This window comes from Gambusia affinis, linkage group LG23 (genome assembly GCF_019740435.1).
Source record: "Gambusia affinis linkage group LG23, SWU_Gaff_1.0, whole genome shotgun sequence".
Taxonomy (NCBI): domain Eukaryota; kingdom Metazoa; phylum Chordata; class Actinopteri; order Cyprinodontiformes; family Poeciliidae; genus Gambusia; species Gambusia affinis.
In genome coordinates, this window is record NC_057890.1 from 14,238,171 (window position 1) to 14,252,390 (window position 14,220).

Consider the following 14,220-nt stretch of genomic DNA (forward strand, 5'->3'; position numbering starts at 1 on the left):
ATGTGTACAACTTTAATCGCTAGAGGGAGCTGTTGCAATAATTTTGAATTGTGTCGATCCCTGAGTTAAGCAAGTCTGTAAAACGAATGCAATACCGTTTTTTGTTTTACCTAGTTTTCTGTTAAACCAGACATTTTTACCTGCCAAGCTCCAATTGTTCTTGGTATGAAATTGAAAAACTGGACATTCAGCTAGAAGTAAAGAATATAAGTTTATTGTTTACAATTCAATCCACAGGCTGGATTTTGATTTCTCATTTTCCAGATGTTGATTTTAGATAAAGACGATGGACAAACATTGACTTTGAACGTCCAAGTCTGGAAAAGGATGGATTGACATAATTCTGGTCCATCCTTTGAGTTTTTGCTTCTTTTTTTTAGTTAATGAAACAATTGAAAGACATTTTTATTAAAATCTATTTCAGGTAACGCAGAGATGTCATTTTCCAGGATGTAACGTGTGTGTTTATTTGATGTTGGCTTGTCTTCCTGTTTCAGAGTCTCTGTGCTCCTGTAGGATGCAGGTGCAGAGCTTCATGCTGGCTTATGGGGGCTGCATGGTGGTAGTCACCATTTAGATCCCATCAGTGCAAAGAAAACATCATTATGTCATCTGTGATAGCAGGAAACAGTGCGATAACCATATGATTACTGTGCATAAATATATTAAATCTTTCTGTGCGTATTTCTGCAGAGGCTCAATGGCAGGAGTTAGGTTTCAGCTAGGAAAGTTTGCTTGAAGGCTCATGCTTTTCATCTCAACACATGCTCCCTGATTGCATGTGAGGAATCCCTCTCATGTTCTGATTAGTGGGGAACTGATCCATTCAAACCTTGTTAAATCCTCCTGTGAGAAGGGGGGAGAGTGCAGATTAAGGAGCGTTTGTGACTTGGAGAAAGAGGTATGTGTTGATGTACCATGCAACGCCTGTGAATCATCTCTAATGTTTTTTCTCCCTTAATGTCTCCGGGCAATAACTGCTTTCATGTCCGCACATGCAAACCTTCGTTCCTTCGCGTGTTCTTTTTATGCACCCTCCTCATAAACACTTTATTCACTATTATTTAACTGCTAAAGATCTTGTGAGATGAAGCATATTAAGTAATTTAGCGTTAATATTTAATAGGATTTTTACTACTGGCGAGATGAGCAGATTTCTATTCCTTGTTATGGTTCGCCTGCTTTGTCTTTACAGAACATTTAATCTCATTCAGTGTCATGATTTTCTCAGGAAACCTTGTTTTCAGTTAGCAGGCTGAAAAAAAACCTGCTGTGCTCAATATTTTCAGCCCCAAACAGCAGAAATGATAAAGTCGAATGTAGATTTTCCCATGAGCTGGTGGAGATTTCCAGTCACACCTTAGTGCCTAACATACTTGAAGATATGGATGGATAAAATAAATTTTCACAATGCAAACCAAGACCTTCCTGTTAAACTGAATAAATATGCATTCCTTGTTAGATTAAAACACCCCAATATTTATTTCTTCTTGAAATGGCATCACTTAAACCTCAGACATTTAGGCTGGTGTGCTCCTGACAGTTGAAGTGACTGTGAACTTCATGGTAACCTCCAAAAAGCTTTCTGGTTACAGATTTAAGGAGATCTGAAAAAAGAAATAAAGGAAATCAGCTATTTTGCTACGCAGAAAAAAAAACTCCCAACATTCCCAGGTTTCTATGTAAGTTTACCTTTAAAGCAAGTTGCAGAACACGAAAAGAAGTCTCCAAAATCATAACATAGATTACACAACCTAGAACTTCTGGAATAATGACAGATGAGTGAAAAATGAAAATATTTGGACAGTATATCAGGAAAAGAGCTTCATGCTAATTGTGGCGCATAGAGGGGAAAGTCTGTGCAGCAAAGCAACAGTTCCTGTTGTTTTGCTGCAGCAGGAACTGACCAGATCATCATAAAAACCAACATAAAATATTATGGGTATCAGAGAGGAATTGAGGGAAATATGTGTTTAAAAACAACAGCAACAAAAAGAAAACTGAAGCAGAACTGGACCTGCAGCGTGATGATATTTTGTTGCTTTGGAGACTTCTTTTAGCATTTTGCAGTCTGCTTTAAGGGTTAACACCCCAAAACAACATTTTATCAAATATTTTTGTTTAGTTTCTAATACAAACATCTTAGCATACTTGAAATAAGACAAAACTAACTTACAAATAGCACTTACAAGTAGATATTTCCTTAGTATTGATTTTTTAAAAAGTGCTAATCCCACTGACAGATCCTTTAACTTACAAGAAAGTTATAAGTGTGAAATATGTTATTCAATTTTAATTATTGACTTAAAATAAGCTCCTTTTTCTTGCTAAAAATGGTACTTGTAAGTCATTTTAGTCTAATTTAAAGTGTACTAAAATATTTGCACTAGAAAATAGACAAAAATACTTGGTAAGGTTTTTAGATCTTGCAGTGCAGTTGGTCTGAATGTTCTCCATTTGTAAATTTTCCGAAACATGTTCAAGATTTATAAACCAGTTCAATCTTTTTTTTGGAAGATTCAAGATGGCATTCACTCTCACTTCAGCAGTCAGGAGAACACAAAACTAAAGGTCAAAGGTTTCAAAATGTGCACCTCATGCCATACATCAGTGTGATTTTCAGCCGTTTTTCTGTTTTACTTTCATTTCTCAGTGTTGATGAAATCGATAATGCACAACAGCAGATCCGAATAAAACACACAGGTCTCTGTAGGTTGTCCTCACTCAGATGTCTAAACAACATCGATGTGCAGTGAAAGACGGGGAACGCTTGGTGCGTACCGTTTCTCCCAGACACCTGGACCTCATAAAGATAAGAATAAAAGCATGCCCACATGTGTGAAACAGGCAACATGTTTTCATGTTTCGCTGGGCTGGTGTTTCCAGAGAAAGGAAGCCATTCCGGTGGTTTCACGGTGGTGTTAGCGCAGCTGGATATGCCGCTGGTTTTGTGGTTGGCTAAAACACAGGTGCAAGTGAAGCCAGAGGAAATGCTCCAGAGCCTGTAAACAAACACACCTCCTGTAAAAATGTCCTCCACCTCGCTCTGCGCACTCAGGCTGGATGTTGGCGTTGGATGCATGACTTCTTGTCTGTTATTATTATTCTTTTTTGGTCTGAATAAACTGATGACGTCAGGATCTTGTTTTGTCATGTATGTAAAAATGATCAGCAGTTTTGTTTTGATCCCCGTCCCTGTTCTGGCTTGCTCTTTCAACATTCCTCAAGTGTTTTTAATGTGAAGCCAGCGAGCTGTGATGGTTTCTGAGGAATATTTTTTCTTAACCTGATTCACTGACTCGGTTTCCGATGCATAAATCTTCTCATTTCCTCTGTAAATGAATCACGACTGACGGGGTAATTCTGACCACATGACTCCCTGATCCAGCACACATTTCCCTGTGACTATATGAAGGAGAATAAATCCAGTCTGGGTGTATTTTCTGCTTCCAGAGGTCTGATTCTGGCTCCTGAAGCACATGGTGGGAAATGTTCAGCTACTTAATGTGCTGGAAGAATTATTGGGTCAATGTTTTTAATTTCCCATTTCTGAGTGAAGTTTATAACCTAAAACCTCTGATCACTGTACAAATATCTGCCCTAAATTCATAATTCATTTTTCCATTTGTACTTTCAACTTTGATCACTGTGACTCTGTTGCGATTAAATATAAGTGCATGGATGAATTTCTCCATATTTTTTCTCCAACATTTGTCCTTTAATCCTGGAAATGTTCTTCAGGTGATAAAAGGCCAACTTTGTAATCGTCTTTATGCGTCTCTGAAGGTCCAGGACTTGAAACCATCACTCTCCCCAGATTTCAGCCTGATCAGAGCATACAAATGTGTTTAGAATGGCCTACTCAAAGTGTTAATCTAAAACTTAAAGAGACTGAAAGCTGACTGAGCTTAATCTATTTTGTAAAAAACTGGACGTACCGCAAAGGACCTGATGATGTAATTGCAGGAAATGGAGGTTTCTAACTTGGAGCGATGTGAAAAGGTTCCAGTTGAGTCCGTGTTTTTCTACCTGTTGCTTCATACGTCCTGAAGCCAGTTTAGGGACGTCCGTCTCGGTGCATTGTGGCTGGCTGTGAGGGGACGGGAAGGTGGGGGAGGTTATTGTCCCCCGGCCTCCAGGAGGTGCCACGTACTCCAGAGCCAACCACAACACAAGAATGCTGCCGGGACAAAGGCCATAACTCCATTCTATAGCAACACAAGCGAGGCATTGTGTTCATACAGGCGTGCACACATGCATGCATTCGCCGTTACTACAATAACACAAAAACTATACGGACGCGAACTATGCCAGAGGAGTACGCTAGCATGCCAAACACTCATTCATCAACCGGGTTCCCACACCAGGCAACCCCCCGCTGGACATCTCCATCACAGGCTGAGAATGGCCAGTCAATCCTGGGACAATGGGCGAGCGAGCACGAGGGAGTGAGAGAGGAGGTCTGTGCCTGAATGTGTGTTTGCGGTGGCCTGTTGTGTCTACGCCTCAAAGCCGGTTCCCACAAACACCTCCTTCGGTCTGATCCAAAGGTCTCCCCGGAACAGAGAGGGACACTTTCAGGTACTCTGCACATGGAAAAACTCCTCTGTGTGTGGGGCTTTTTTAAACTCCAGATTTAATGCTTTCAGTGAATAACTGCTGTTACTTCTTGAAGCTTTTCTGTGTTGAATCCAGGAGTCACTGGATAAATGTCAGAAAATGATTAATGATGCCTTTAAACAAACAGAGAACACTTCTTTTTCTGTGAATCTTTTATTTAAAACCATTTTCTTTCTCAATTGAACAAAAAAAATATTACGGCTGATACAATTAATTGGATTAATTGATTATTAAAATAATCACCAACTAATTTAGCAATCCAATAATTATTAATTGGAGTATACAGACTCAAAAAAGTACATTTGCTGAAAGAATAACACGCTCAAACTACTAATTAAGCCAGAACTATGCAAAAATATACATATTTTGCATTTAAGATGGAAAGATCCAACACAAGATCCTCTCCTTGGGCTGCCACCTTATTGTGGTGGAGGGGTTTGAGTGCCCCAAAGATCCTAGGAGCTACGCCGTTTGGGTCACCCACGGCAGACAGGTCCTCAGTGAGGAACCAGACAAAGTGCAGCCTAAAGACCCCTGTGAAGAGAAATAACATTGGACTTGGTGTTCCCTCGCCCAGACGCGAGTCACCGGAGCCCCACTCTGGAGCCAGGCCTGGAGGGGGGCACAATGTCGAGCGCCTGGTGGCCGGGCTTTTACCCATGAGCCCGAAGAGGAGACATGGCCCCCCCCTCCCATGGGCCCACCATCCGTGAGAGGGGCCAAAGGGGTCGGGTGCAATGTGAGATGGCTGAGGGAGGGGGCCCTGGCGGTCCGATCCTCGGTTGCAGAAGCTAGCTCTTGGGACGTGGAATGTCACCTCTCTGGTGGGAAAGGATCCGGAGCCAGTGTGTGAGGTCGAGAGGTTCCGGCTAGAAATAGTCGGTCTCACCTCGACGCATGGCTCTGGTTCTGGAACTAGTCTCTGGAGTTGCCCAGGGTGAGAGGTGTCGGGCAGGAGTGGGCATACTTGTTGCTCCCCATCACGGCGCCTGCATGTTGGGGTTTACCCCGGTGAACGAGAGGGTAGCCTCCCTCCGCCTACGGGTGGGGACGGGTCCTGACTGTTTGTGACTCCCTGGTGAGGTGTTCTGGGCTCGTCCCACCGGGACGAGGCCCCGGGGAAGACCCAGGACACGCTGGAGGGACTATGTCTCTCAGCTGGCCCGGAAACGCCTTGGGATTCCCCTGGAAAAACTGGAACAAGTGACTGGGATGAGGGAAATCTGGACCTCCCTTCTGAAGCTGCTACCCCCGCGACCCGACCCTGGATAAAGCGGAAGAAAATGGATGGATGGATGGAAAGAATCCTTCTTTGTCAGTAGACATGTTTAACTCAAAACTCCTCTAGTGGAATAGTTTTAAGTATTTTCAGCTCAATAATTTGTTACTGTTGAATGATGGAGCCCAGTTTGTCCAGAAAAGTTCTTATAACCCATCCCAGATGTTGAATATTTTCAGTAGAAGGTTTTTTTTGCCATCACTGCTGAGGTCTTTCCGTATTGGCATTGTGGTAACTGTCCCAACCCAGCAAAACTTAAAGTCCTTGTGCTTTAAAAAATACTAAGAAGTTTAGAACTTTTTTGGGGGGGGGAGTTCTGGAAAATTTCAAACGTTGATCTGAAAATTTGAGTTTTTTAAGCAAATTTTTGACTTTTCGACTCAGATATTTCCTAGTTTTTTTTTTTTTTTTTTTTTAAAGAAAATCTCAGATTAATGTCAAAATCTCTTAGTTTTTTGGCAGAAATTTACTCCATTTTGTCCTACAAAACTCTACTTATTCCATGAACTGTAGCATTTTGCAGGAATATGTGTGTGCAACAAGATGGATGGTGCAGAGAGGGACATATGTTGTCTGCAGATATAGCGGGTTTGTTCTAATCTTTTCTTTCAACATTCCTCTTCCCGTTTGCACTCATTCACCCTCCACCCTGCTGTCTGGAAACAGCTTACAGAAACCTCCAGCACTGCCACAAATCTTTAAACAGGTCAGCAAGTAGGAAATATGGCTACTAGAGGCTATCCGGCTGCGGTTTCTGAGGTGAGGCGGACACAGGTGAATGACCTTTGACCCTGAGAGCCGCTCGACTCGCCAGGAATGTGTTCGCACCTTTCGGCCAAACGCGTCACGTCGCGAGCGGAAGACAAGCTCGCCGTCTAAACCCAAACAGAGTGCTGGTCGGGGGCTCTCTCTCTGTTACGGTTTACATTTTGCGGTGCGGTGCGACTGTACAGGAGACTGATGGATGACTTGATCTGAAAAGGTGTGTGTGTGTGTGCGTGTGTGTGTGTGTGTGTGAGAGAGAGGGTTGATATTTTAGTCTAATTTATGTGAAGTATTTCAAGGCCTGTGCGGTGATATCAACTGCTGTTGATATCACAGCTGTGATTGTGTCTGGGGTTCGCTCTACACAGAGCTTATTATAACCTGGATATGTTACATAAGATTTTCTTCTACATTTTAACTTTTGCCCCAAGCTTCAAAGTACACTGCAAAAACACAAAGTAAAAGTATGTTTTATTTAGTTTCTAGTGCAAATATATTAGTATGCTTGAAATAAGACAAAACTTATTTACAAGAAACTGTTCAGCAAGAAATAGGAGCTTGTTTTAAGTAAATAATTCCTTAGTAATGATGCTGGTTAGTTCTAGTTTCTAGTAGATTATTTCATTTGTAACCTGGGAAAAATGTTGCATTAAAAATGAAATAATCTGCCAGAGAAACTAGTACTTTTTAGTCATTACTAAGGAATTATTTACTTAAAACAGCTCCTATATTTTTCTGAAAAGTTCCTTGTAAGTTGGTTTTATCTTATTTCAAGTGTACTAAGATATTTGCACTAGAAATTGGACAAAAATACTTGTTAATATTTTATTTTTGCAGTTTATTTCAGTGAATATTCTTTCTAGCATTTTTGCAGCTTCCGACAGTGGGGCCCCCAAAAGGGGGATTTGAGGGGCCTATGGCTCCCTCTTGAAATGTGTTGAATCATAGAATGGCATTAATAACCATCTTCTTCAATCAAGTCATAAAACCCAATATATGAATAAATACATATCTAAAATTAAAAATATAAGAAATCTACCGACCTAATAATGAGTTGCTTTTAACAAGAAAAATATGTAAACATTTTAACTGAAAGTTGATTTTATGATTTTTCTGTACGTTTATGCTGCTGAAGTGCTTTTTAATCTGCTGAAATACAAGAGTTAGACCGAACTTGTAATAGGCTGCATTTATCCTTTAATATAACCATAAACAAAAAACAAAGAGGTGAGCAACAATATTTATAGAGATATATACAAATAATACTGTACATGGGCACAAAGGAGGGAAGAATAAGAGCATTTTTAGTCCAAAGGGGTGTATTAATATGAAATAAATCACATTATGCTGCGATGCAAACGTTAGTGGGTTTATAACCTAAAACGTTGGCGACGGACTGAGCTTCACTCAGCCACAGCCAGGGGGAAATACATTCAGGTTTCCATTTGCTCTGATTTCATCACAGACACACCTGGACTGGCGAGGATTTAAGCCCCTGTCGTGGTTTTTATGGCTTGCTTGGCGTCGCTCCACGATGTGGAGACGTGCTGCGTTCACTCCAGGCGCTTCTTCTTCTCCTCCTTTTCTTAGTGCGTCCGCGTTGGCTTGGTCCATCTTAGGCTAAAGTGCTGCAGAGCAGGAAGAGCAGTTCTGCGCTTCCGGTGAAATCCGCTTGAACTCGAACATAATCACGCAAGAGGAAGTTTGCACAGGTGCAAGGGAGACATTTCTTAATAAAAACACCTCCAGCAGTGGTATTATGCTGTCGGTAGACAACAGCAGAGAGATTGAGGGATTCGTTCATCACAGTTCAGTCCCTCAAAAGCTGCTCCAACAGCAAAAGCAGGAAACTAGAAACTCTCCGCTCTGTTTCCGTCTACCAGTTGCAGTCTTTTTTTAGCAGTGTGAGGACTTTGCGACCCAAACTGGCCTTCCACGGCTTAACGAAGCTCTTCATGTTGACCAGGAGCCGACCCTGCTTACGGTCCAAGTGACCCGCCACCAAGTACTCCACACCTGTTGGATAACACAGTTTAAAAAGTTTTTAAAAGTTTTTCTTTCTGTTTTTACTAACTTAACAATTTTGGGTCCAAAAATTATTATAACATTACAGCGACTCTGATAGAAAATGTTTGTATTTTTTATACTGAGACTCTTCTGTTTTGTTTTTCTTTTTTCATTATTTTTTTATCGCAGTTGAATATTTGAGATCTTTAAGCAAATTTTACCAACCTCATGTGTAAACAATATCTTAAAACCCAATAATTGTTTGTACTGTTCAGCAGCAGAAACCACCATCAAGTGTTGGAGATAACATGAAATGTCTCCGTTATGTCACTGCAGACCAATTTACCCATAATTCTTTGCAGAATTTTTAAAATTCAAACACACTGGAGGTTTTTTTAATCTGCTGAAATACAAGAGTTAGACTGTACTTGTAATAGGCTGGATTTATCCTTCAATATTACCATAAACAAAAAACAAAGAGGTGAGCAACAATATTTATAGGGATATATACAAATAATACTGTACATGGGCACAAAAGAGGGAAGAATAAGCATTTTTAGCTCCAGACTTTGACTAGGTCATCATTCCTACACATGAATTTTTTCTTTTTTTCTTAGATCAGGGTATGATGCTTTGCTTTATTAGACCAAGTTTAGTTTGTAAAGCTTTTTTTTAATTACCTAATAAACTCATTTTAAACAGCTTTTTGCATTTACTGAGGTTGTCTTCAGAGTTGGGTAGAACTGTTTATCAGAGGACACCACATTCTTTCAATCGAAGAAGCTAAATCTAAAGTTTTCATTCCACTTTACTGGTATATGCTCATTTTATCACAAAAAAATCCCAATTAAGTGCATTGAATTAACAGTTTTAGTTTGTGAAAAACAAAATGAACGCTTTTGCAATGCGCTGTAAACTACAGATCTTCAGTCTGACCTGGGTTAAGGATGGGGCAGGTGCAGCCCCGCGTTGTCCAGGACTCGGGGTAAAGCGTGACCTGACCCCTCTGTATCTTCAGCTTGGTGTTGTGGCTGAGGACCTTTTGAACTTCGGCCTCCACCTCGGCGTGGGAGCCTTTATCGTGGGCCGACAGCACTTTCACCTTTAGCACTAAAGGTCAAGAAGGAGAAAAGAGATGCTGAAAGTAAAATACAAACTCTAGAGTCGTTTTCACCATAGTCGGGACTGTTCTGCTTTCTCAAACAAATATTTTAATCTTAACTTTAGTAAAATAAGGAGATAAATGGCTTTAATTGAAATATTTCAAGATATTACTACAACAGTTAGTAAAAACTAGTGTGAGTTTAAACACTAGGTCATTTAATTTATTGGGTCATGAGCAAGTAATTGAAAAATGACTTCAAGTTTAGAAGTTAAAAAAGCAAACTCTGGCATCATAAAAGGCAAAAGACAACTGTGAAGTAAATTGAAAACACAAGAACCATAAAATATTGACTGTAAAAACAAATAAGTCAGTAAATTAAAACCCATATTTTTACCACATTAGAGGGAATCTAATTAAAGTAGCTTCTATTTGCTGCAACTGATCTATGATGCCTTTTTGAAGGCATAAATTGAAAATGTATAATTTTAACTTAAACTGAAATAGCTAACACCTCTTGTTGCATAAAAAAAGAGCTGAGATAATTTAGTTTTTAAGAGATTTAAAGGCGCTCTGTGTCAAAGCCAGTCTTCCTGTAATTCACCTCAGAAAATGAACATTTGAGACAAAAATGTAACTCCAAAAGCTAATTCTGGCTGCATTTGGGTAGGAAATATTGTTTCTACTCCAAGTTCTTTAAATAGCTCCCACCAGAACCCTTTAAATTAAAATTAGTAATAGATACATTGGTTTTGTAAAACATAATAACAACAGTGAATGGAAACGGCTAAAAGTCCTGGTGCTAATCACTAATATATATAAAGATGCAGGTGGAAAGGTAAGAGATCTGGTCTGTTATCACATTTATTAAGACTAATTAACTTCTATGCCGATGATTCTGTGATGTTTAGCACAGTGTGCTTTGAGATTTGTCTTAAACTTTAAAACTTGTATTCTTGCATTTGTTTGTCTGCTTTGTCAGACTTAAATACTGGCATATCTATTAAAGAAGGTATTCCTGCTCTACTTTCACATTTATAGATAGATTATAGATTGATTCCCAGTTACTTCCAATTGGATCTCTTGGAGGATGTCAGGCATTTTCTATATTTTTCCAGGACAATAATCTCTGTATTCCTAACAAGTAATCAAACAATCCAGGTATTTGAATTGTTCTGCCTCACCCCAACTGTCCTTATTTGAATATTTAAGATGTTTTTGGTGTGATTTAGTAATTGCAGACACCCTAACAAATGTCATTTTACCAGTAAACCTACTTAGGGCTGAAACGATGAATCAATTCTAAAAATAATCGTCAACTAATTTAATAATTAACTGAAATATACAGTCTCAAAAAAGGCCTCTTGCAAAAAGAAAAAAAATTCAGTGCACTAATTAAGTCAAAACTGTACAGAATACATATACATTTTGCATTAAAGATGAAACCATATTTGTCTGTAAATATGTTTTACTCAAGTGGTGTAATTTTAGCTTCAGATTCACCAAAATAATGCTTAATTATTGAATTCTATGCAGTAAAATGTTTATTTTCTTGAGCTGAATGAATTTGTTTGCGTCTTACCTAATATAAAGGTTTTTAACCGATTAATCAGTAGCATTAATTTACATTCGTGTATTGAGTAATTTAACATGTGGTTGTATTTGGACCCTGATGATGGGTCAGAGGTGGATGCTTGAGTTCTTACCATATGCATAGTTCATGGTGCAGAAGAGTTTACTGTTGGTCAGCGTTTGCTCTTTGCACTCGCACTTCTCTGCAGGAAACAGACACAAGCACCGATTTGTAACATAATCAAATAACTTGCATGTGTGGCGTGTTGCTGTGAGGTCTTGGACAGCGCATGTCCTGAGAACGCCAGTGAGGAATGTGGCTGTAAATGCTGCAGCTTACAGGGAGTTACTGATGAGAAAATAAGAGTTTTTCATTCTCTCATGGGACCTGAAAGCTTTTATGGTGTAAATGTTAGAGTTTGATTCACTGGATTGTTGTGAAAGGATGAATCTCACCTGAGTAGTGGAGAGCAGAAAACAGTTCATGTGGGCTGAAGATCCTGACTGGTTCACTCGAGTTTCCATCCAGGCTGTATATTTCCAGATCGGAGCTGTAATGGAATATCACACATTTAAAACTGAATCTATGCAGCCGGAAAATATAGATGGTAGCACTCTGAAAATCTGAAAATGTAAAGTTCAAATGAAAAGGTTACTTCATGTCAGCTGGCGTTTGGTTAGAAAAAACTTTAAGAAACAAGAATTTGGTCAACAAGTTTGAATTTATATCATAAAGTTTCTGTATGGCTCAAAGTTGTAATATGATGTAAATATTTGGATAACTACCCACCATCTTAATCACGCAGTCTTTGATGTGTATCATTTACATTAATTCTACTACAGTAAAATCGTAATAAAATCAGTAAAATTATATTAAAATAACAGTTAAATTGCAGTAGTTACAGTAAAACTGCAACAAAATCTGAATATTTCACTACTATCATTGTAAAATTGCAATAGAATTACAATAAAACTGTAACAAAATTACAGTAACATTGAAATAATCAGTAAATTCGTAATAAAATTATGTTAAAACTCAGTAAAATGGCCATAGTTACAGTAAAGCTGTAACAAAATTAAACTACATGAAGGTTACTGTAAAGATTACAGCTGTTAATCCTGCTGCCTGTAGTTCACTGTAAATTATGCAGATATTTTACAGTGTAGTCATCAACAAGCATGTGTTATAATTCTGGTTGGATGTTTAACTGGGGTTTTTATCAGAATATTTGAAGCATTTATTTAAACTGTGTTTTTCTTCTTGACTTATTACCATTCACAGCATTTAAATTCAGCAATTCATCATTGCAGAATAACGTCTGCTCAGTCATGTTGGATTGAAAGTGTCAAAATATTAATTTAAAGCTTTATCACTGATTGGATTGTAGATCTGGACTTTGACTAGACCATTCCAACACATGAATATGCTGATTTTAGTCTTTTTTTTAACTTACCCATACATGCAGTCCCCAGTAAACGGGTCACAGTCTCCTGCACAGTCACATGGGCGACAGCCGTACTCATGAAAGCCCCAGTATCCCACCATGCACCTGTCGCACTGTGCTCCGCCCACGCCAGGTTTGCAAATGCAGTTTCCGTTGGAAGGGTCGCACAGAGAGCAGTCGGTGACATGAAAAGGCATGGAGCCCATTGGGTGACAGCTGCATGCTGAAAAATAAGAAAAGTTTGATAAAATTTGATTAAAGACTATAATGGAAACTAAATCTAGAGCAAAAATGGTTAAATAGTACAAAAATATGTTTATTTGTAACAACTTGGCACTAAACACAAAGTCTGAAGGTCTTTTAGCCGCATTGTAATAATTTACGACCAGCAGTTAAGACGTTTTATCATTCAGCAGTTGCACTATTGTTTGTCTGGTGTGGTAGGAGACAAAGCTCTCCATCTTTTTCTTATCCAACAAGCGTTTGTAGTCCATTTTTATGACATGATAACCATCACAAACACAAACTGCTTTCTTTGAACTGAAAAAGCTTTCTGAATGTCTGTCCAAAACCGAAATACCAGCCAACATTTGTTGGGACAGAAAGATGGGTTTCTGAGGCAATTTCTCTCTGGTAAAAGTTGATGGTAGTTGCCTTGGTAGGAAAGGGTCTTCTGCTGTAAACCTAGAAGGCTTTTGTTGCGCTGAAATTGGGGGAAATTTGTGTTTGGTTGTTGCAACCGTGTTACGTTTAAAGAGTAACTAAACTCCAGATAAGTTGTATAAATTGGTCCTTGGGGGTACTGCCTTTATTTTACTGTGCAAGTTGGGACATTTACATGTAAACCTGCTCAATTCTGCAATGCTTGGTTTTAACAAAAAATGTGTTAATGCTTCCCTCTTTGGGTTGAAATGTGTTTCAGTTGAATTTTCCTATTGGTTACAGTACAGGGTTTCCCCTGATGTAATATAAGCCTGGCGGGCCACCAGGCTTTACTTGTGTCCCCACCAGGCTTAGCATTGCTTGTTTATTTAAGTCTTTTAAAAATGTTTGCATTTTTAAAACTTTATAGTTGATGTTCAGATGCTATTCTTCCAATCTTTCAATAGCACATAATTATCAAGTGATATTTTCCAATTTCTCGTCGACTTTAAGCATTTTTTAACTCAAAAAACAGGACGGGCCGCTGGATGAATGACTGCCGAGTGCCCCAACCACCAGGTTCTCAAGTTCTCTGGGGGAAAACCTGCAATGGTAGCACTTAGTTGATGTCTGTCAAACCCTGAAATGAACTGTAATCAGGTTTTTGATGGATCATAGAGATTTGATTGTCCAGTCCACATATGTTTCGCAGATCTCAAGAAGGCTTTACCAGAGTATTGGGGCGCTGTAGTGATTTTTTACTGTTGTAATTTCTGTGTAACCAGAGC

At 39.1% G+C, this 14,220-nt stretch overlaps 1 protein-coding gene and 1 long non-coding RNA gene across 4 annotated transcripts in view; one reads left to right on the forward strand and one right to left on the reverse strand.

Annotated features, from left to right (window-relative positions):
* LOC122826228 overlaps positions 1 to 14,220 on the forward strand; it is a 48,481-nt gene that overhangs the window by 11,372 nt on the left and 22,889 nt on the right. The gene's annotated exons all lie outside the window — the stretch shown is intronic.
* The window catches only part of ntn4 (netrin 4), a 32,793-nt gene continuing 26,417 nt past the window's right edge, over positions 7,845 to 14,220 (reverse strand). Inside the window, exons 6-10 of the mRNA XM_044107821.1 lie at positions 12,800 to 13,013; positions 11,802 to 11,896; positions 11,480 to 11,548; positions 9,608 to 9,781; positions 7,845 to 8,680 (exon numbers count right to left, since the gene is read on the reverse strand). Of these exons, the coding sequence (XP_043963756.1) occupies positions 8,541 to 8,680; positions 9,608 to 9,781; positions 11,480 to 11,548; positions 11,802 to 11,896; positions 12,800 to 13,013 (692 nt within the window). The 3' untranslated portion in view covers positions 7,845 to 8,540. The remainder of the gene's footprint in view (positions 8,681 to 9,607; positions 9,782 to 11,479; positions 11,549 to 11,801; positions 11,897 to 12,799; positions 13,014 to 14,220) is intronic.